The sequence below is a fragment of the Capricornis sumatraensis genome, chromosome 2, assembly GCF_032405125.1.
Source record: "Capricornis sumatraensis isolate serow.1 chromosome 2, serow.2, whole genome shotgun sequence".
In the NCBI taxonomy this organism is placed as follows: Eukaryota; Metazoa; Chordata; class Mammalia; order Artiodactyla; family Bovidae; genus Capricornis; species Capricornis sumatraensis.
In genome coordinates, this window is record NC_091070.1 from 112,305,433 (window position 1) to 112,329,909 (window position 24,477).

Genomic DNA, 24,477 nt, shown 5'->3' on the forward strand with positions numbered 1-24,477 from the left:
TTGCCCCCAAAGTCCACAATCTCAAGCTGATTGTGGATACTTAATCCACTGCACCTGTGGCTGCAGGAATAATTTCCTCCCTCTTCCTTGGTCACACAACCTCTGGTTCTCAGCTTTGGTTTTGGCCCTGCCTTTGGTGCCTCTTTGGTTTTGGCCCTGTCCTCTTAAATCTAGATTTAAGGGACTAGATCTGATAGACAGACTGCCTGATGAACTGTGGCTAGAGGTTTGTAACATTGTACAGGAGACAGGGATTAAGACCATCTGCAAGAAAAATAAATGAAAAAAAAAATCAAAATGGCTGTCTGAGGAGGCCTTACAAATATCTGTGAAAAGAAGAGAAGCAAAAAGCAAAGGAGAAAAGGAAAGATATACCCAATTGAATGAAGCATTCCAAAGAATAGCAAGGAGAGATAAGGAAGCCTTCCTCAACTATCAATGCAAAGAAATAGAGGCAGACAACAGAATGGGAAAGACTAGAGATCTCTTCAAGAAAATTAGAGATACCAAGGGAACATTTCATGCAAAGATGGGCTTGATAAAAGACAGAAATGGTATGGACCTAACAGAAGCAGAAGATATTAAGAAGAGGTGGCAAGAATACATAGAAGAATGATACAAAAAAGATCTTCATGACCAAGATAATCACAATGGTGTGATCGCTCACCTAGAGCCAGACATCCTGGAATGTGAAGTCAAGTGGGCCTTAGAAAGCATCACTACAAACAAAGCTAATGGAGGTGACAGAATTCCAGTTGAACTATTTCAAATCCTGAAAGATGATGCTGTGAAAGTGCTGCACTCAATATGTCAGCAAATTTGGAAAACTCAGCAGTGGCCACAGGACTGGGAAAGGTCCGTTTCATTCCAATCCCAAAGAAAGGCAATGCTGAAGAATGCTTAAACTGCCACTTAATTGCACTCATCTCACATACTAGTAATGCTCAAAATTCTCCAAGCCAGGCTTCAATAATACATTAACTGTGAACTTCCAGATGTTCAAGCTGATTTTAGAAAAGACAGAGGAACCAGAGATCAAATTGCCAACATCCACTGGATCATTGAGAAAGCAAGAGAGTTCCAGAAAAACATCTACTTCTGCTTTGTTGATTATGCCAAAGCCTTTGACTGTGTAGATCACCACAAATTGTGGAAAATTCTGAATACCAGACCACCTGACCTGCCTCTTGAGAAACCTATATGCAGGTCAGGAAGCAACAGCCAGAACTGGACATGGAACAATAGACTGGTTCCAAATAGGGAAAGGAGTACATCAAGGCTGTATATTGTCACCCTGCTTATTTAACTTATATGGAGAGTACATTATGAGAAACACTGGGTTGGATGAAGCACAAGCTGAATCATGATTGCAGGGAGAAATCTCAATAACCTCAGATATGCAGATGACACCACCCTTATGGCAGAAAGTGAAGAGGAACTAAAGAGCCTCTTGATGAAAGAGAAGAGTGAAAAAGTTGGCTTAAAGCTCAACATTCAGAAAACAAAGATCATGGGCTCCAGTCCCATCACTTCATGGCAAATATGTTGGGAAACAGTGGAAATTTTGGCTGACTTTATTTTTTTGGGCTCCAAATCACTGCAGATGGTGATTGCAGCCATGAAATTAAAAGACGCTTACTCCTTAGAAAAAAAGTTATGACCGACTTAGACAGCATATTAAAAAGCAGAGGCATTACTTTGCCAAAAAAAGTCCATCTAGTCAAGGCTATTGTTTTACCAGTAGTCATGTATGGATGTGAAAGTTGGACTATAAAGAAAGCTGAGCACCCAAGAATTGCTGCTTTTGCACTGTGGTGTTGGAGAAGAGTCTTGAGAGTCTCCTGGACTGCAAGGATATCTGACCAGTCAATCCTAAAGGAAATCAGTCCTGGGTGTTCATTGGAAGGACTGGTGTTGAAGCTGAAACTGCAATACTTTGGCCACCTGATGCGAAGAACTGACTCATTTGGAAAGACCCTGATGCTGGGAAAGATTGAAGGCAGGAGGAGAAGGGGATGACAGAGGATAAGGTGGTTTGACGGCATCACTGACTCAGTGGACATGAGTTTGAGTGAACTCCGGGAGTTGGTGATGGACAGGGAAGCCTGGTGTGCTGCAGTACATGGGGTCACAAAGAATCAGATGCGACTGAGATCCAGGTGTCTGTTCCCTCCCCAGACACAATGGGGTGAAAGTAGCAGCTTATTAAGGCTCACTTACTCAGTTGGATTTGGAAGAGGGAGAGGTATGTCAGACATAGTTATGGTATGTGCGGAGTGTCCACTGTGGCTGAGATCTGCGGCCAGTCACCACAGTCTGAGGTGGGGGGTGTGTGTTTCCCCAGAGGAACTGGTCCCATGTCTTCGGTCCCTCAGCAGGGCCAAGTTTCACAGATTCCCAGGAAGGTATGAACAATGACTTGTACCTGAACGCAGCTTGGTGACAGCTGTGAGCCCTGAGGTCAAGACTGCAGTGGCCTCCTGTCCTCTGCCTCTGGCATCTACACTGGTCCCTCCCCACTCTGGGATCACAAATGCGGTTATGTGTAGTCTCACCTCTGGCACTTAGGCCGGATTTGGGATATCTATATCTCTGGGGTTGCAGTCCACAGCCATGGCTCATGCCACTTACAGCACTCACAAAGGCGACATCTATGATATGCGAGCATGCAGTGTTAGAGGGTCTGTTGCCTCTGTGGCAGGCCCAGGCTTTTCCCTGGACTCCCTAAGCTGTCATACTAGCATCCTCAGAGTATCTTCACAGCAACTCAATCCCAGTCATCTCCCTAGGGTCCGACCTCCAAAACTTGAGCCTCAGCACCCAACTCCCACTCATTGCCATGAGCGTGCAAACAGTCTCGACTGGAAAGTGCTGGTCAGCAATGATATCTGTGGTGAATCATCTCCATTCTGCCTTCTGAGGACCTGTTGATGTGTTCCTCTTTGAGGTTCCGAAGCTCCGCCCATCCCTGCCCATGAAGGGGTTTCCGAGTATGAGGAAACTTTTCATCCTTCTTGGCTTCCTCCCCAAGGCGCAGGTCCCTGTCCCAAGTCCTTTGTCTCTTCATTTTTCTATATCTTCTGTCCCATCTCATTCTGTGGAGGTTAGCTTGCCGTTTTGGAAGTCTGGGGTCTTCTGCCAGTGTTTAAAAGACTTCTGCAAGAGTTTTTCCATATGTAGATGTATTTTTTTAATATATATAAATGTGGGGATAAATATATATATCTCTTTAATATATATAAATCTCTCCATCTTGCTCCTCCATCATCTTGAAAGTTCCTCCTATATATTAATTTTGTATCCTTCAACTTAAGTGAATTCATTGATGAGTTTTAGTAGGTTTTTTGTGATGTCTTTATCTCATCTGCAAACAGTAACCATTTTAAATTTACCTTTGCAGTTTGAATTCCTTTTATTTCTTTGTTTCTAGTTTGATTGTTGTGACTAGGACTTCTAATAATATGTTCAATTTAAGTGGGAAGACTGGACATCCTTGTCTAGTTCATATATATATATATGGTTATTATAAGTTGCTAATCTAAGTTTAAATACATTTTAACAATGCTGCATTTCCTCCCCACTACCATGTTTAAAATTTTGACATCATATTTCACAACTTTTTGCTTTGTATATCCTTTAACATCTTATGTATAGATGATTTGACAACTTTTATCTTTTAACCTTCCTACTAGCTTCATATATTACCTTTACTGTATATTTACATTTACTAATAAGATTTTTCCTTCTATGTTTAATGTTTCTTTTCTTTTTACTTGAAAAAGTCCCTTTAGCATTTCTTTTAACACTGGTTTGCTGGTGCTGAACTCATTTATCTTCTGCTTGCCTATGAAACTTTTATTGTTTCTGTGAAATCTGAATAAATGCTTTGCCAGCTAGAGCATTCTTGGTTACAGAGTTTTCTTTTTCATCATTTTAAACATATCATGTCCCTCGCTTCTTGTCTGCCGAGTTTCTGCTGAAAATTCAGCTGATAGCCTTAAAGGAATTCCCTTGTATATATGTTGCTTTTCCCTTGCTGATTTTAATATTTTCTCCTTACCTTTAATGTTTGCCAACTTAATTACAATGTATCTTAGCATGGTCCTCTTTGGGTTTACTCTGTTTGGGACTCCACATGCTTCCTGGACCCAGATGTCTATTTGCTTACTGGAGTTAGGGCAGTTTTTAACTATTATGTCTTTAAATATGTTCTTTGCCCCCCTTTCTCTCTATTCTCCTCCTGGGACCCACTATAATGATATGATAAATGATAACATGCTTGACATTCCCCAGAGTTCTCTTAAACTGTCCTCAAATTTTTTCTATTTTTATTCTGCTCAGCTTCACTGATTTCCATTATTCTGTCTTCCAGCTCAATGGTCTTTTCCACTGTATCGTTTGATCTACTGTTGACTCCTTCTGCTGTATTTTTCAATTATTTTACTCTTCATCTCTTTGTTCTTTATATTTTCTAGTTTTTTGTTAAACATTTATAACTTCTCACTCTGTACATCCTGTCTTCTCCTGAGTTTTTTTTTTTTTTAGCATCTTTGCTGTCATCTTTATGAACTATTTATTGGGTAGATTGCCTATCTCCATTTCACTTACTTCTGAGGTTTTAGCTCCTTTCATCATTTGAAACATATTCTTCTGTAGCCTCATTTTGTCTAACTTCCTGCTTTATTTCTGTGTATTTGCTACATTTGTTACATTTCCTAACCTTAGAGAAATAGTCTTTTGTTGAACATACCCTACTTGTCCCTCTAGGGCATCCTTTCTGGTCACCAGAGCTATAAGCTCTAGGAGCACAAACCCTAGTGTGAATTCTGTTTGTGAGGGATCCAGATTGTGTTTCCGTCATGAGACTCTAACGCCTGATGATCTGAGGTGGAGCTGAGATGGTGACGCTAGTGCTGCCGAGTGCCTGCAAATGCAGACTATCTTTAGCAGAGAGGTTTGACTGCACAGAGACCATAATAAATCAATTGGTTGCAGACGTATCAAAACCCTTTTAGTGAATGGCAAAAGACAAGTTGCATCTGGTGGCAGGTTCTATAGTGGTATGTGAGTTGATGTACTTTAAGTCAGAATTCAACACTTATTTTAGTCCTCATGTGGCCTGCCCATTATTTTATTTACCACTACCATTAAGGTCTCTTTTCCTCACTGTGTGCTAGTCTTGGTCACAATTTTTGTAAGTCCATAAGTTAATCCCTGCCAAAATGATTGAAATACAAATGTCATACATACTGGAGAGCCACCTTGAAAAATTGAAAAGACCCAGTGATGAGACAGCAGAAGACTCTAAGATTGTAGGCTGAAAGAAAACTGAATTTAAAAGAAAGTATCAAGTCCTCTTAAATTACAAGCTCCTTGCACAGGTAATTCACATTCTCCAAGCCTGCTTTGTATAATATGTGTTAACTAACCATCCAATGAAGCCATGAAACCTTTAAAACTTCCTTGCAACATAGAGAAAAAGCACCCTGCATTAAATGTCACCTTTGGATTTTTTCAAAAGAAAAACATATTACACAAAGAAAAGAAACAATTTTTGTAGGCCACCACTTCATCAAATATGTCTGAACTGAGAAGATCATTCTTAGTGGCTAACCACATTGCTAAAGCTATAGTGGCTAACCACATTGCTAAAGCTAAGAAGCCCTTTACTATATTATTGGTGAAGAGTTGATCCTGCCTGCTGTTAAAGACATTTGTTGTGAACTTTTAGGAGAGGCTGCAGTTCAAAAGGGGACAGTTGAAAAGAAAGTGTTCTTTCAGCTAGTATCATAACTGGATGAGCTGATGAAATACCAGAAGATATTGACACAATATTGTTGGGATTAATGAATCACCCTGGTACCTAATCCAGACTGAAGAGTCTACTGGAGTGGGTTGCCATGCCTTTCTCCAAACTTTCAAATCTCCATACATTCTGGTGGAATATCTGGAGATTGCCTCAAAAGCATTGAAAAGCCTGCTTCCATTTTCAACATCCTATCTTTGTGGAGCAGAGTTTTCTCCAGTGACTGGAAGCAAAATGAGATTACAGAGTACACTGAGAATAAGCAACATACTCCGAGTGTCACTGTTTCTCATCACTGCCAAATGGGACTGCCTATGTACTAATGTGCTAAGTTGCTTTAGTCATGTCCAACTCTTTACAACCCTATGGACAGTAGCCCACCAGGCTCCTCTGTCCATGGGATTCTCCAGGCAAGAACACCGGAGTGGGTTGCCATGCCATCCTCCAGGGGATCTTCCTGACCCAGAGACTGAACCCATGTCTCTTATGTCTCCTGCATTTGTAGGCAAGTTCTTTACCACTAGCACCACCTGGGAATCCCCAGTTAGTTGCAGGAAAACAAGCTCAGGTCTCTCACTGATTCTGCATTATGGTGAGTTATATAATTATTTCATTATATATCACAGCATAACAATAGATACAAAGTGCACAATAAATGTAATGTGCTCAGATCATCCTGAAACAATCCCTCCACCCCACTTTGTGGTCTATATAAAGGTGTAACACTATATGTTTTTTTTCTCTTGTAGGCACATCCCTAACTTGAGAGATGGGGAATGAATACAAGAAAATTATCCTGCTAAAAGGATTTCAGCACATCAGTGATAAATGTTTTAACATGATTAAGTCTTTACTTAAAGACGATTTAAAACTGACTAGTAAAACGCAAGATGAATACGACAGAACTAAAATTGCTGACTTGATGGAAATGAAGTTCCGAGGGCCTGCATGTGTTGACAAGCTGATAGAGTTGTTCAGAGAAATAGATGAAACTAAAGACCTTGTCAAAACTCTTAGAAAGGAGAAGTTAAAAGGTAACTGGAAGAACCCTTATTTATCACTCTCTCTTACGGACCTCAACTTTGACCTTGAATTGGTCAAAGTTTAGACCTCTCTTTCCCAACTTGAGACTCAGTAGCCATGACAATGGTAGCATTTTAGATGCCAAAAATTAACAACTTAGAGGATGTGTTTCCTACAGAGAGATCTGATGTGTTTTAGAGAGTGTATTTTGGGGGTGTGGGCAAAGAAATTAGTAGGAATTTATGAGAAAGTCTGAGACTTCCATGCATTCAAAGATTTAGACAATGAAGAAACAAAATTAGACCATGTAGGATTTTGAAGTATTTAAATCAGTTAATATGCATGCTCTATTATCATCATTTTTATACTTTCTAGAAATAAATATGAGACAAAAACCTTAAGCAAAAACCTACCTCTCAGAGATGTGAAGAACTCACCTCTTATAAAACCATTGGATTAGAAAACATATTTGAAAAAATGAAATCCAGTATCACCATTTTGTCCCATCACAAGTTAGATTATATTTTCCTTCTTTGGTTTCAATAATTCAAATAGATCTTCTATAGGCATTGACCCATGACTAGCATCATGAAATTTTAGTTTATTAAGAGGAAGATAAATAATATGAGAGTTGTAAAAGGATTCGACTGAGATAGATGAGTCCAGAGAATAGGATGAGTATGCTTGTTGTACAGGGGACAAGAAAGGAAACCACTGAGGATGTTCGAGTCAGAATCTGTACCTATGTTGTTACTTTGGCCACCTTTGGCCAAGTGAGGCTAATGCAGTAGAGGTAGATGAAACCATACCCAGATCCACCCGCAGGAACTGAGAGGAGACACTATTGAAGGTGCTTCATGTATCTCGACCAGCTCCTTTGGATTTACCATGTTCTCTTTTATGACATCAGCTATAAAGACAATCAAGGCAAAAGGAGCAACTCCAGCGGAAAAACAGGATAAGTCCAGTCTTGGGCAATCCACATCCACCGCGAATGAAGCTTCGGGATCTGAATCAGTCAAGGATACACCTGTGAAGGTAGGATGGCTTAGGTCCCACAGAAGGAGTTTTTCCTATGGCTCTTTTTATGAACACTTAGTTCTTTATTCATTTCTCAATGTGCAAATAGAAGAATCAGAGAAAAGGGGTACCGGGGGCAGAGTGAAAATGAGTTTCAGAGTCAGTAAATTAATAGGTACTGAACCAGTCCATTCTGAAGGAGATCAGCCCTGGGATTTCTTTGGAAGGAATGATGCTGAAGCTGAAACTCCAGTACTTTGGCTACCTCATGCGAAGAGTTGATTCATTGGAAAAGACTCTGATGCTGGGAGGGGTTGGGGGCAGGAGGAGAAGGGGATGACAGAGGATGAGATAGCTGGATGGCATCACTGACTCGATGGACGCGAGTCTTAGTGAACTCCGGGAGTTGGTGATGGACAGGGAGGCCTGGCGTGCTGCGATTCATGGGGTCGCAAACAGTCGGACATGACTGAGCGACTGAAATGAACTGAACTGAACTTGACTACCCATTATGTTTTTGAACTACTGTGCACTTTAACTTATATAATATAATTCTGAATGATGGAAATATGGAATCATTACTCCTCTTCTAGAAGTATATTAAAACAATCATATTAGGAAAACAGTTTACCAACGTTTGCCAAAGCCTACCCAGATAACCACGATGGTATGGTCACTCACCTAGAGTGAGACATCCTGGAGTGTGAAGTCAAGTGGGCTTAGGAAGCCTTACTATGAACAAAGCTAGGAGGTGATAGAATTCCAGCTGAGTTATTTCAAATCCTTAAAGATGATGCTGTTAAAGTGCAGTGCTCATTATGCCAGCAAATTTGGAAAACTCTGCAGTGGCCAAAGGACTGGAAAAGGTCAATTTTCATTCCAATCTGAAAGAAAGGTAATGCCAAAGAATGTTCAAATTACTGTACAATTGCACTCATTTCACATGCCTCCAAGATTATGCTCAAAATCCTTCAAGTTAGGCTTCAGCAGTATGTGAACCAAGAACTTCCAGATGTACAAAGCAGATTTAGAAAATTCAGAGGAACCAGAGATCAAATTGCCAAATACTGCTGGATCATAGGAAAAGCAAGAGAATTCTAATAAAGAGAAACATCTCAGATGGTAAAGAATCTGCCTGCAATGCAGGAGACCTGAGTTTGATTCCTGGGTTGGGATGATCCTCTAGAGAAGGGAGTAGCAAACCACTTCTGTATTCTTGCCCAGAGAATCCCATGGACAAAGGAGCCTGGTGGGCTACGGTCCATGGGGTCAACAAGAGTTGGACATGACTGAGTGATTAACACTTTAAACTTTGAACTCTGCTCCACTGACTATGCTAAAGCCTTTGACTATGTGCATGCTCAGTCACTCAGTCGTGTCCGACTCTGTGACCCTATGGGCTGTAGCCCACTAGGCTTCTCAGTACTTGGGGTTCTCCAGGCAAGAATACTGGAGTGACTTGCCATTTCCTTCTCCAGGGGATCTTCTTGACCCAGCGATTGAAACCGTGTCTTCTGCATCTCCTGCATTGGCAGGTGGATTCTTTCCACTGTGTCACCTGGGAAGTCCTTGTCCCCACAGCCCTTGCTGTACATGCATGCCATCCTTCTCTGTTGCTGCCAGCCCTCCCCCACTTTGACTGTGTGAGTCATAACAAACTGTGGAATATTCTTAGTGAGATGGGAATACCAGACCATATTACTTGCCTCCTGAGAAAACTGTATACAGGAAAAGAAGCAATAGTTAGAACTGGACATGGAACAAGGGGCTGGTTCAAATTTGGGAAAGGAGAACCACATGGCTGTATGTTGTCACCCTGCTTATTTAACTTATATGCAAAGTACATCATGCGGAATGCCAGGTTGGATGAAACACAAGCTGGAATCAAGATTGCCAGGAGAAACATATAACCTCAGATATGCAGATGACATCACTTGTGGCAGAAAGTGAAGAGGAACTAAAGAGCCTCTTGATGAAGGTGAAAGAGGAGAGTGAAAAAGCTGGCTTAAAACTCAACATTCAGAAAATGAAGATCATGGCATCCTGTCCCATCACTTCATGGGAAATAGATGGGGAAAAAGTGGAAACAGTGGCGGACTTTATTTTCTTGGACTCCAAAGTCACTGTGGATGGTGACCACAACCATGAAATTAAAAGATGGCTGCTCCTTGGAAGAAAAGCTATGACAAACCCAGATAGTGCATTAAAAAGCCAAGACATCACTTTGCCGGCAAAGGTCAAACTTATGGTTTTTCCAGTAGTCATATACAGATGTGAGAGTTGGACCACAAAGATGTCTGAGTGCTGAAGAACTGATGCTTTGAAATTGTGGTGCTGAAGAAGATTTTTGAGAGTTCCTTGGACAGCAAAGAGGTCAAACTAGTCGATCTTAAATGAAGTCAACCCTGAAAATTAATTGGAAGGACTGACGCTAAAGCTGAAGCTCCAGTACTTTGGCTACCTGATGCAAAGAGCTGACTCTTTGGAAAAGACCCCGATGCTGAGAAAGACTGAGGACAGGAGAAGTGAGCAACAGAGAATGAGATTAACTAGAATGAGTATAATTAGAATCTAGTAATAAAAAGTTGATTTTCTAAGTAGTGAAGATGTATTTCATTTCTCATTGAAAACTACTAACCAGGCAGGGGAAATCCTACTTTTCAGAAAAAGAAAACCGCCAAAACTAGTGAATCTAAGAGGATGAAGCTAACCAAGGAGGAGAGTCAGCTTCCAGGATTGTCAGGAACGAGCACAGAGTCAACTAAGTGCCTTCTCCAGACTCCTCAAATGCCTTCACCAAAGCCATCCAGCAGTTCCTCAACCAAGGTGCCATTTTCCTGTTCCTAATACGTGTCCCTCCTTACAACATATTATAAGAATACTCATGACCCCGAAAGAATCTCTCAGTATTCCCTTTCTAGATACAAACTTCTTTATGCAATCAAATCACCCCAAAACTTATCAAATAAAATATTGAGGCAAATTAAATAAATGAATTAAAAAAGTGTTGAGGTCTTAGTGTGTTCTAAGTCCTTGGACTTTTGGACATTTTTACATTTATGAATAATTGCTGACCTTACAAATGTGACAGGCCTATGGAGGTGGCCAGGCAATTAGACAGGAACATAAGGGTATGTTTATCCCTGACATCTCGGTTTCCTTTCATCCCTTTTCTCTTAACCACACCTCTAGATTAGTTCTCAGCATTCTATGCTCCTTCCCATGTCAGGTCTTTGCTCACAGGCTAATTCCTTGATTCGCACTCATGATTCATGTTGCTTTAACGGCTAAATTAATAAAACCATCAGGTACCAGCCTGAATTCCTTCCTCAGCATGTCCTCACTGAGACACCCCTCCCCAAAACTTATAGATAGTCTCATTTTTTATCGCCGTTACAGAATCCTTTACTATTCCTTTATAGTGTGTATCACAACTCTAATAAATTTGTTTTTCTTCTCTTTTAGACAATGATCTTGGAGTATAGGTACTCTATCAAAAGAGAATACAAGACAGGGGTGAGAAAGTGAGGCCACAGTTGTAGGCATCAACTTCTATCCCAACCTGCTTTTTATTTTGCCCTGGGTTACATGAAACCTGGAACTATGGAGTGTGTGTCTAAGATGAATGGGCAGGAAAAGATTCCCCCAAGATAAGTGTTCAGGGTAGGCAAAGGCAAGATTTAAACCACAATCTCTAACCCAGTTTCTTACCCAAGACCCAAGCTGCCCTCTAACTCAGGCTATATCCTCACCACCACCCCGCACATTCCACCTGAAGACAGAACTCCTACATAAGAGGACTTTAAATTTGTGGTTTTGTTGTGGTTGTTGCCATTGTTCTTATTAGTCACAAGAGTCCATATTTTTCCCAGTAATATTTCTCAGAAGATCAGTAGGTTTGTAGAAGCCTATAGAATAGATGTTAGAAACCCACTTGTGTCTTTTCTTGATGAAAAAGTCATAGTTAACAGACATCCTTAAGTGTAGCCAACTTTAGACTGAGATTTACTTCTCTTATAGCCAGGGAAGGTTATCTACTTGCTTTGGCCAGTTTGCATCAGATGTAGGACCCAGATTCCATCCCCAAATCAATGAAATTTTGTTTGAGCTTTTAGTATTTGGAGAGTGAAATTTGTAATCATAGTTGAGGTAGGTAAAGGATAAGTAATACAGATATCGGAATATGTGCTATCAGCCCAGAAAAAATTGAAAAGTTCAGATTCAACATTGAGAAAGAGAAAAGATGCTATATTCTGTGTGATTTTGAAAATCATTGTCAAGAACTAAGAAAAAAATCTATTTTTATCCAGAGAAAAACTGACACAGCCACCACACATAAGGACTTAAAAAGGAAGATGATATCTTATAACCAGAGTCAGCTTCCAGGAACTTCAGCAACCAGCTTGTGCCCAACTGTGAGCAGTGGCCAGATCACTCCAATTGTTCTACCAAAACCATTCAGCAATTTCTCAAGCAAGGTACCAGCTTTTTGATCCCATTCCTTGGACTTCTTACAACATAAGTACAAGAATATCATCATTGAATTTCCCATTTAGTCATTTATTATGCTTACTCCTTCCTTTATCAGTGTTTAGTCTGTGATCCCACTCTATTCTAACTCCTGTTAATTTGGCTGTTTACCAAAGCATGAGTTCGTGAAACCTCCAAGTTTGAGAGGTTTACTTTCTTGTATTGAATAGAAAGAGGAGGGAAAGGTGACTAAACAAGTCAAAACGAGTGTGTCTGTACTTCATACATTCCACTTTCCTTTGGCCCTCTTCCCATTTGCTCACTGACCACATGGCAGGGTTCATTTTCGAAGTCCGGTGCTCCTTCTCAGGTCTGATATTTTGACATAGACCCTTTTCATGTTTGAAATCACTTGTCTTGCGTTGCAAAGTTTAATCTCTTCCTAGGGCAAGTCCCCACTGATACCTGCCCACTCTCAGAATATATTAGGTATTCCTCTTGCTTGCTTTCAAAGGTCAGTTTACTTTCCCTTTTTTAGCACTTACTGAAACTATAATAAATGTACATTTTTCTTTGTTACTGGACTATAATATAAATTATAAGGTGCCTGTCAACTGAAAAAATGCACAACCTAAAAGTTAAGAATTATGCTTTATTCAGCAGACAAATATGAGGACTTAAGATGGGGACACAGATTCTCAGGTAGCTCTGAGAGAGCTGCTCTGAAGAAGCAAGAGGGGGAGGCAGGTTATACAGGAATCTTGTAACAAGGACCAGGCAGTCAGAACATCAAAATGTTACTGTTTGTAAAGAGAACCTGAAGTCTCAAGTTAAAATTTAACACATTTTTATATACAGAAAGATGCAAAGACATGGGCTCACAGACCCTTTGCTATAAAGTTCAGCTATCTGGGGGCAGTATCCTTACCCTGAGTCTCCTGAGGGGGCACCGTCAGGATTGGCTGAAGCAGTTGACTGCTTGCTGGAGGGCATTTTGCTTCTATCCTGAGTTCCCTCAGGGCTTACAGTGTGGGCAGCTGTAATGCGATGGCTTGATGGCCACAACATTCTCAGTTTACTGATATGGCAGGCAGCGTTTTTCATTCATAGTGCCCTATTCCCGGGATAAGAGCAGATCAGGATGGAAAAGTGAGCACACGCATGTGTGCATCGACTCCTATCCTCACCTGCCTTTATTCTGTCCTGATATGACCCTTGTGGTTACCATCACGCTGGGGTACAACACCTATTCCTGCAGCAAATAAGCAAGTGACAGGAGAAATAGGCCAAAGCAACATTTAAATCACGAAAATAGCTTGTCACGCAAGTTCCAAGCTGCCTAGGCTGAAGCCCTCTATACGAATCCAAGCATACCAGTTGAAGACGTTTCTTTTAACATAATTGTTCAAGTTTTATCGTGTTATTGTTTTTATTACTGTTAACTCTGATAATTAGTAATGCCTCACGTAGTCTCTGTTTTATTTATGGGATAGAGCTAGTAATCTGTGCCTGTTTGCCTCTAGGTCCAGATGGCCCTGGTCTAGTCATTGAAACCTCAGACCCACTGTCAGTCTGCTGTGACAATGACATGCATGTACACCACAAGTCAACTATGCTTTTCTATGCATACAGGCTTAGAATCGACACTTTCTAAGGTCCCATCTGCCTAAATTTGTGAAATAGTCATTTCTACTTTCATATGAATCATTCTTCTACCCCCCAAATCCCTGGGAGCATAGGAATCCCAGAGAGCCCCATCTATTCCCTTGGCTTCATACACCTAAAAACACCTTGCAGTCATTTCTCCTTTGGAGCCCAGCCACTTCAATAGGAGGCATGGAACTAAAAGGATCTGGCCATTCTTCTGGGAAAGAGCAGGAAAGCCTTGCTCCTTCATCAGAGGGTCTCCCAACTATTTTTTCTGTGATATAGGCTATGTTTGGGATTCAGAGACAGAAGCAGACCAATATTTTCTTTGATTACTACTGCTGTGTCTCCCTAAAAAAGCAAATACCACATATTGACATGATTTAAGAACCAGGTGGAGTTGTGAAGGACATAAGCCAAGGGAAAAAAATCAATTACTATTTTTAAATACTAACCACCCAAATAGTATATTTTAGGGATCTAAATCCTGCTTTTATGATGGAAGTTTTTGCTTTAACTGATTATGAAAACCAATCATGATGCTCTTGTTAATGTGATTAAATTAGTAGTAGAGGTTAATAGAAAAGTTTCTTTAATAAAGTCCTTCCAATACCACCTCTATCTGGGGTTTCCATCAAAAAGACCAGAATTAAGCATGAAACATCTGTGGATCAGAGCAGAAACAGAAACCCCTGTGTCTACTGTAAAATAATAATGCAGTGATATTTCTATGTATGAGCACTTAATGGTGTTAGACTTTTAAGATGTGGGTTCTTTGTGTACATTATCTCATTTATTCTTTATAACACCACATGAGGATGCTATTGTTAATCCCACTTGACATATGAAAATGCTGAAGTTCCTAGGGGTTAAAAATCTCCTAAGTCATGAAGGAAGAGTTGACTCATTGGAAAAGACTGTGATGCTGGGAGGGATTGGGGGCAGGAGGAGAAGGGGATGACAGAGGATGAGATGGCTGGATGGCATCACTGACTCGATGGACATGAGTCTGAGTGAACTCCGGGAGTTGGTGATGGACAGGGAGGCCTGGCGTACTACGATTCATGGGGTCGTAAAGAGTCGGACACGACTGAGCGACTGAACTGAACTGAACTGAAGTCATACAGAAAATAAACGTTAGAGCCAGGATTCAAATCTAGCTTAATTGAATTCTAAAACATGAGCATTTAATGGCATATATTGCTCCCACAGTCAGAGGATAGACTACTTCAATATCTGAAATTTACCTCTACAAATTTATATCAGATAATGTTATGTCTCAGATTTGTTTTCATATCCTAGGCTCTCAAGCCTTCTAATGAGAAATGAAGTGACAAGGGAGGTGAGAGAGTATTCTAATCAAAAAGCTACATGTCAGAGACAGTCATTTAAATCAGGTCCCTCATCTAAAGTTTTATCAACAACTGATACTTTATGAATTGGTTAAATGGATGCTCGAAGTGGTAAGAACTGTGGCACTTCTATACTGTGCGTGTTAAGTCGCTTCAGTCGTGTCCAACGCTTTGCGACCCCATGGACTGTAGCCTGCCAGGTCCTCTGTCCATGGGATTCTCCAGGCAAGAATACTGGAGTGGGCTGCTATGCCCTCCTCCAGGGGATCTTCCTGACCCAGGGATAGAACCTGCGACTCCTGCAGCTCCTGCATTTCAGGCAGATTATTTACCGCTGAGGCACTGGTGAAGCCCTCTATACTGTAGAATGTTAGAAATAGTCTTTCATGGGTAAAACCTGAGATGGTCAAGATACATTATTTCATAGACACTTCCTGCCCTGGCTTAAACAACTATAAAAATTCAAGTCCTAAAATTGTATATGTATGGGTCTGTACCCTGGGTGAAATTGCAAATGGATTTGTGCATTGTTCATAGTGATGAAAGATTTGGTTGCCTGATAGAGACTATGCAGACAAGAGAATCCTGCCTAAGGGTTTATGAATTTGAGTGAATATCTCTGGTATGTGGACAAACAAAGCATTGAAATGAAAGGAGACCTGGGTTTCCTAGATTTGAAGAGTGGAAGATAGAAACCATTTTGCTTATTTGGTAAATGCATGAGGTAATGAAAGACTTAATGAGTAAAAAAGTCCATGAATGCAGCCTATATTGTTTTGAGACCGTTATAACCTGGCAGAATTTTCCACTATTTTATTACTCCAAGTGTTGTCTTAGTGAAGTTGCAGCAGAGGTAGGGCCAGAATTCAAAAACAGACCAATGGCATTGCAATTACCTGAGTTTTAACATCTGCAGAGAGAAGTTTGCAATCCTAGTGGGGAGCCAAGCTGGGGAGGCATTGGGAGTGTCAGAAGATGTGCTCTTATTCCAGAGAAATTCGTTATTCCAGAGAAAATTGACAGAGTGTGGATACTGTGGTGTGTCTGTGAGAAAGAAAGACAGACAGATACAGAGAAAGATGGAGGGTAAGAGAGAAATGTTATTGTTCATATGATATTGAAAATCATTAACCAGAAAGAAGAAAATGCATGTCTTTCAACTGGAAAAATAGAAGACATAACCACTAGAACTGCTGACCCCAGGATGAAACTATCCCTGGAGCAGAGTCAGCTTCTGCAAATTCCAACATGCAGCATAATGCCAACTAAGAATTGCCTCCATACTCCTCAAAAGCTGCCACCAACCACATCCAGCGGTTCCTCAACCAAGGTATCAGATTCTCATTTTCAATATTTCCCTCTTCCTACAATATAATGACAGGCACCAGTAGAACCATATAAGAACTTCTCACTCATCCCTTACAGTATCCAATTCTTTATTCATTAGGTCGCACATGTTGTTACTGAGTGTGTACTTTGAGGATCTACTGGCATTCAAATTCTGACTCTAACTACGCTGTCCCTGGCCTTAGGATAATCTATGGCCTAGTGTGCACCTAAATCATTCCTCTTCAGTAGTGGGTATAATTAGTAACTTGTTTAATTTTATTTTTGTGTTTCCTTCAATACTATGAAAGACAGAAAGTTTCCTTATAGTTTTCTCACTGTGAAAGAGAAAACTTAAGGAGCAATAGGGTAGAGAAATAGAGAAACACAGCACTATCGTCTTTTTTTTTTTTCTTTTGGAAATAATATCATCCATATTAGGATGCAGAAATTTAGGAAATGAAGATACATGGACAAAGATAATTACTGTTAACCGTCTGAAATCTCCCCTCTATCAAATGCTCTCTTTTGGTAAATAGACTTTCTGATTGTACCTTTTGTTGTGTATATAGAAAAAATATTAATTTGTTTCAGGTTGATCACATTACACATATTTTTCTATAATTCATTCTTTTTCTTTCATCTTGAAATGCTATTCAAGAAATGTAGATTTAAATTATTATTTTAACATAAAAATAATTACCTGATTATTTTGTAAATTAAATAATAATTCTTTGCTATTTGACTTTAGGCTCTTTCAGTGTTCCACAAACATACGATGAGCATAATAAGAGCCTCTGTCCATCAGGCCTACTTTCATGACCCTGTGTATAGAATATAACTTTTTTCTCAAGTCCTGTGTACTTCTTCTCAAGGTGCTGCTCATATTACTAGTAAGAAATTTGTTGTTACTGGTTAACTTGTCCTGGGAATGAGCCCCTTGACACCTGACTTCTCTTTTGGCATTCTTCTCCTCAGGGTCCTGCCATTATTCTACCATGAGTGTGTAGAGGAGGAAAAACAATTTGCCCTCTGCCCTTCTGAGGTCTTAGCTGAGATCCCTTTTTTAAAACAAAGATTGTTGTTGTTGTTGTTGTTCAGTTGCCCAGTTGTGTCTGACTCTTTGTGACCCCATGGATTGCAACACGTCAGGCCTTCCTGTCCCTCACCACCTCCTGGAGTTTGCCCAAGTTTTTGTCCATTGCAACAGAGATGCCATCCAGCCACCCAGCCATCTCATCCTCTGATGTCCTCTTCTCCTTCTGTCCCCAATTTTTCCCAGTATCAGGGACTTTTCCAATGAGTTGGCTATTCACATTAGGTGACCGAAATACTGGAGGTTCAGCTTCAGCATCAGTCCTTCCAATGAGTATTCAGGGTTTATTTCCTTTAATATTGACTGCTTTAATCTCCTTGCTGTCCAAGGGACTCTCAAGAGTCTTCTCCAGCACCACAGTTCAAAGGTATCAATTCTTTGGCTCTCTGCCTGCTTTACGATCCAGCTCTCACAAGCACATGTGACCATTGGGAAGACCATAATCTTGACTGTATGGAACTTTGTCAGCAGAGTGATGTCTCTGCTTTTCAACACACTGTCTAGGTTTGTCACTGCTTTCTGCCAAGAAGCAATCTTCTGATATCATAGCTGCAGTCACCAACCAGACTGATTTTAGAGTCCAAGAAGAGGAAATCTGTCACTGCTTCCTATTTGCCATGAAGTAATGGGGCCAGATGCCATGAGCTTACTGTTTTTTCTTTTTTTTCAATATTTAGTTTTAAGCTGGCTTTCTCAATCTCCTTTTTCATATTCATCATGAGGTTCTTTAGTTCCTCTTCACTTTCTGCCATTAGAGTGGTATCTTTGTTAAAACCGAGATTAACAAGAAAAAAGAAACAAACAAACAAGCAGAAGTTTACTAACAGGTGTATCTCATCTATACATAGAAGATACCCAGGAAAAATAAGTAACTCCCTGAGGTGACCTAAGCCACCAACTTAAAATACCATCTTTAGTGAAAGACAGTAGAAAGAAAAGTATGGGAGGTCAGTCATAGGAAAGCTACCAGGAAAATCAGGGTAAACAAGGGTAATGTTTGTTATGCAGGTTTAAGTCAGTTTCTCCTCTAGTGATAATATTCTCTCGAGGTTTAGAGTCCTCCTTCTCTTCCTGGTACACAGAAACAGACACACTTAGAAATGGAGATTTAATTTATAAATACAAATTTCCCTTCCAAAAAGGCATCTTCCTTTTTGGTTTTAGAGCTTCCTCTATGTATGCTGTTTTGTAAAAATGATCAGTTTAAGATAATCTTGTGCCAAGGAAACATATTTTGGAGTGGCTGATTTTGTTACTCTTCAAAATGTCCTTTATCCAGGACATTTCCACATTCAGAAAATTCATGAGATTCTTCCAATCATTGTTTTATTAATACTTTTTCAACATAACACTGCTTTCCTGAAGAAGGACTGTCTAATTTTGGTCTTTAAATTGTCACATCTACTGGGGTGTATAGAAGTGAAGTCACTCAGTCGTGTCCGACTCTTTGTGACCCCATGGACTGTAGCCTACCAGGCTCCTCCCACCATGGGATTCTCCAGGCAAGAGTACTGGAGTGGGTTGCCATTTCCTTCTCCAGGAGGGGGGTGTATAGAAGCAGTGTTCAAAATCATTCCAAAGAAAAAGAAATGCAAGAAAGCAAAGTGATTGTCTGAGGAGGTTTTGCAACTAGCTGAGGAGAGAAGAGAAGTGAAGGGCAAGGGAGAAAGGGAAAGATATACCCAACTGATTGGAGAGTTCTGGAGACTAGCAAGGAGAGATAAGAAGGCCTTTTAAAATGAACAATGCAAAGATATAGTAGAAAACAATGGAGTGGGAGAGACTAGAGATCTCAAGATATCAAGGAAATATTTCATGTAAGAATGGGCACAATAAAGGACAGGAAGGATAAGAGCCTAACAGAAGCAGAAGAGATTAAGAAGAAGTAGTAAGAATACACAGAAGAACCACACAAGAAAGATCTTAATGACTCAGATAACCATGATGGTGTGGTCACTCACCTAGAGCCAGACATCCTGAAGTACGAAGTCAACTGGGCCTTAGGAAGCATACTATAAACAAAGCTAGTGGAGGTGACAGAATTCCAGCTAAGCTATTTAAAATCCTTAAAGATGATGCTGTTAAAGTGCTGCACTCAATATGTTAGCAAATTTGAAAAACATAGCAGTGGCCACAGGGCTGGAAAAGTTCAGTTTTCATCCCAATTCCAAAGAAGGGCAATGCCAAAGAATGTTAAAACTACCATACAATTGCAGTCACTTCACATGTTAGCACAGTTATGCTCCAAATCCTTTAAACTAGGTTTCAACTGTACATGAACTAAGAAATTCTAGATTTAGAAGCTGGGTTTCAAAGAGGCAGAGGAATCAGAGATCAAATTGTCAACATTCTTTGTATCATGGAAAAAGCAAGGGAATTCCAAAAAAAAAAAAAATCTACTTCTGGTTCATTGACAATGCTAAAAACTTTGACTGTGGATCACAATAAACTATGGAAAATTCTAAAGAGGTGGGAATACCATACCACTTTGCCTGTGACATGAAACAACTAATGGGTTCAAAATTGAGAAAAGAATATAACAAGACTGTATCCTGTCACCCTGCTTATTAACTTCTGTGCAGAGTGCATCATGCTAAATGCCAGGCTGGATGAAACACAAGCTGGAATTAAGATTGCCAGGAGCAATATCAACAACCTCAGATGTGCATATGATACCACTCTAATGGCAGAAATTGAAGAGGAAAGATTCTCTTGATGAGGGTGAAAGAGGAGAGTGAAAAATCTGGCTTGAAACTCAACATTTAAAAAATTAAGATCATGAAATCCAATCCCATCACTTCATGGAAAATAGAAGGGGAAAAAAAAATAGAGGCAATGACAGAATTTATTTTCTTGGGCTTTAAAATCACTGTGGATGGTGACTGCAACCATGAGATACACTTGCTCCCTGGAAGGAAAGCTATGAGGAACCCAGATGCTGAATTAAAAAACAGAGACATCACTTTGCTGCCAAAGATCAAAGCTATAATTTTTCCAGTAGTCATGTATGGATATGAGAGTTGGATCATAAAGCAGGCTGAGTGCCAAAGAATTGATGCTTTTGAATTGTGGTGCTAGAGATCTTCAGAATCCCTTGGACAGGAAGAAGATCAAACCAGTCAACCCTAAAGAAAATCAATTCTGAAAATTCACTGGAAGGACTGTTTCTGAAGCAGAAGCTCCAATATTTTGACCACTTGGCATGAAGAGCTGACCCATTGGAAAAGACTCTGATGCTGGGAAAGATTGAAGGCAAAGGATAAGGTGATGGCTGAGGATGAGATGGATAGATAACATCACCACCTCAATGAACATGAATTGAGGAAAGTCCAGGAGGTAGTGAAGGACAGAGGAGCCTGGCATGCTGCAGTCCATTGGCTTGCAAAGAGTTGAACATGACTTAGTGCCTAAACACCAACAGGGATGACATCAGTGGATTCTAACTGGAGCCATTCTCTACTCTCAGTGCTACTGATGCAGAAAGCTCAACTTCTCTGTACACCTGTGCTGAACCAAATTTCAGAGAGAGTTTTGGGCGATGTAGAAAAAGATAGCTTTATTGCTTTGCCAGGCAAAAGGGGACACAGTGGGCTAATGTCCTCAAACCTATATGTCCCAACTTGAGGAAGATAGTGGCAAGTTTTATAGTAAAAGAAGGTATGATAAGCTCATGGACATTCGTATAATGGGTTGGTGATGAACTAAGTAGGAGTCAGCACAAACAACCTTCAAGTCCAGCTGGTCTGGGATCTACATGCTTGTAGGCAGCATATCATTGTTAATCATTAATTAACTTCTCCCATTTGGAGGAAGATTCAGTATCTGCAAAATAGATTAAAGATACTTCTGTTTTATCCTTTGATGGGGAAATAGTACCTTGCCCCAAGGCTACTCTTGACTCTTTCTTCTTGGTCTCCCATTTACTTCCTTCCTCAATTAATAGTTGCTTGAACTCAGGGAAGGTCATGGAGGTTGAATGAAGGCTGCTTCTTATAGTCAAAGAAATGGGGCACACAAAAGCCTTGTGCCCAGAAGCCCCTCAAGGCCTGCACAGTATCACTATTTCATCATTGAAATGAAATGAAATGAAGTCGCTCAGTTGTGTCCATCTCTTTGCGACCTCATGGACTGTAGCCTATCAGGCTCCTCTGTCCATGGAATTTTTCAGGCAAGAGTGCTGGAGTGGATTGCCATTTCCTTCTCCAGACGATCTTCCCGACCCAGGAATCAAACCCGGGTCTCCCGCATTGCAGGCAGACGCTTTACCGTCTGAGCCTTTGTATATTAATCCGTGCACGAAAATAAGTTAATGGGACAATTTAAGATGATTTTTTTCATTCTCATCTCTACTAGGAATCACTACACAGAAACATTGCTACTGTCTACTGCTTCTGACTCTACATAGCTTTTCTTGGGGAAAAAATACTTTTCCTTTTGAGCTAACACTTTTTAAAGAAAAATATTCTTCCTACCACACTCATAAAGGAATAGAAAAAAAAAAAAAGAGAGAGAGAGAAATCACTGATTAAATCTCCATTATTCCATTTGTTTATTTATACCATGTTAGTGATCTTTGTCTAGTTTCCCCCCCCGCCCCAAGCTCTACCCGATTATGCTCTTTATTGAGGTTCAACATTAAGCCATAGATGACTTTCATTAGGGAATGAAATTACATTCCTTTTCTTAATTGTGCCTGTATTTGGTGTGTACTTCTAAGTAGAAACCAAGATTGAAGTCTGTACCTAAAGAAGCTTCCACAGAAGAGGGCTTCCAGAAGGGCCCCAAAGAAGTGATGGTGCTGAAGGCAACGGAACCATTTACATATGATGTCACAGGAGGCAAGATGATGTTTCATGCCACAGTGGCTACTGAGAGTCGGTTCTTCCAAGTGAAGATTTTTAATGTTGCCCTGAAGGAGAAGTTTATCCCCAATAAAGTCATTGCCATATCAGAGTATATTGGCCGCAATGGGTTCCTGGAAGTGTTCAATGTCTCATCTGTGTCTGATGTTAACACTGACCGAAAGATGGAGATCTCTAAAAGCCTAATTCAAAAGGCAAAAGCAACTCCTAAAATCAGTCATCTTTATCTGCAACACCTAGGAACATTTGTGAATGGGGTTTTTGTGGTTCATAAGGTAAGTCCACATCATTGTTTTGCAATATTTCTTTTGCAATCTCAGAATTCAAAAGTCTTAACTGCCAAATGAATAAAGTTAATAAATACAGGAACTCAAAGCCCTTCTGACTAGGGATAGTTGGGTGCAGTCTTTCACTTCAGAATATAGGGCTGATAATTTCTTAACATTCTTCTTGCCATAATAACATGCAAGTTTTTAAGAAAGTGGTTCACCAGAAATCAGAGTATTTTATGAGCTGTACTGATCCATTCACAGCCACCCTGTGCAGAATTTATATTCATCTATTAACATCTATTAACATATTATTAACATGGTAACATAGAGAGAGCACTCCTTATAATTGTGTGTGTTTTTTTTAAGTTCTACCTACCTATTTCAGTGACAGTTTAAGTTAATTTGTGAATAAAGAATTGTTCTTTCAAGCTTGGATTTCAACTTTAACAAAGAAGATGAGAAATCAGTAGACTGCTTTTCCCTAGAATTTGCTCTTATCAACAATTAGCTAAGATTCTGATCATCTGAACTGTAAAGTGTTCTCACATCTTCACATTCTTTCATCAAAAAATCACTGAGCCAAAAACTTTAGCATTAATTAAGTGAGAAATATGGATATTGAAAAAATGTCATTTCATTTTTAAATTTATTATATGGACAATAAAAGATAGAATTTAGGTGAATTCTTAGAATCAGAGTAGGTATTTTAGTCCCAACACTTCACAGAAATACTAAACTTAACTGACCTAACTTTTATGTGAAGTATGTTTTATATCTCATTATATATGTCTTCTAGGGTGGCTCTTTACTTATCCTGTTTTTTTTTTTTTTTGTGCACTCTATTATAGAAACTGTGCATACATGAGCGTTAGCAGAATTGATGAGTAAAGTAAGTGATATCGAAACTAGAACAATGGAACAAGATGATCTAGAGTCAAGATTTGGGCAGATTAGGGAAGAATGAATAGATACAGAAGATAGAGGAAAGAATTGCATATTGAAGTAACAATCAACTGAAGGAGGATTTGTAGCAATCTTTTTAGACTAAGCATAAGACAGGAATAGGCTTTCTTCTCTGTTCTTCATCGTGAAGTCACTCAGTCATGTCCGACTTTTTGTGACCCCCATGCACTGTAGCCTATCAGGCTCCTCTGTCCATGGGATTTTCCAGGCAAGAGTGCTGGAGTGGATTGCTATTACCTTCTCCAGGGGATCTTCCTGACCCAGGAATCGAACCCAGGTCTTCCGCATTGCAGGCAGACGCTTTACCATCTGAGCCACCAGGGAAGCCAGGGAAATCCAAAAAAGGCTCTGATGTTTCTCAGACCACACCACATCTAAGATCCTTAAGAAATCTCAGCTAGTCTTAGATGGAAGCAGGAAAAATTAGGGAGGTAATCCCTTTTTCTAGAATGACCCAGCACACAAACACCTAAAGGAAGAAAAGATAGAGAATTTACATGGGAGAATAAACTGAACAAGATATCTTACACTATTTGATACCTGTAATACTTAGACCTCCAGCTCGGTTTCACTATTCTGAGAGAAAAGTTTCCACTAACATTCTCCATTTTTCAAAGTTGTGGTAATTCCTGATCCAGTC

General features: G+C 40.0%; 1 protein-coding gene across 1 annotated transcript in view; it reads left to right on the plus strand.

Moving 5' to 3' along the window:
* LOC138073362 (interferon-activable protein 203-like) overlaps positions 1-24,477 on the plus strand; it is a 41,433-nt gene that overhangs the window by 9,465 nt on the left and 7,491 nt on the right. The window contains exons 2-7 of the mRNA XM_068965027.1: positions 6,556-6,840; positions 7,740-7,867; positions 10,514-10,675; positions 12,160-12,327; positions 16,454-16,648; positions 22,461-22,877. Coding sequence (XP_068821128.1) covers positions 6,576-6,840; positions 7,740-7,867; positions 10,514-10,675; positions 12,160-12,327; positions 16,454-16,648; positions 22,461-22,877 — 1,335 coding nt within the window. The 5' untranslated portion in view covers positions 6,556-6,575. The remainder of the gene's footprint in view (positions 1-6,555; positions 6,841-7,739; positions 7,868-10,513; positions 10,676-12,159; positions 12,328-16,453; positions 16,649-22,460; positions 22,878-24,477) is intronic.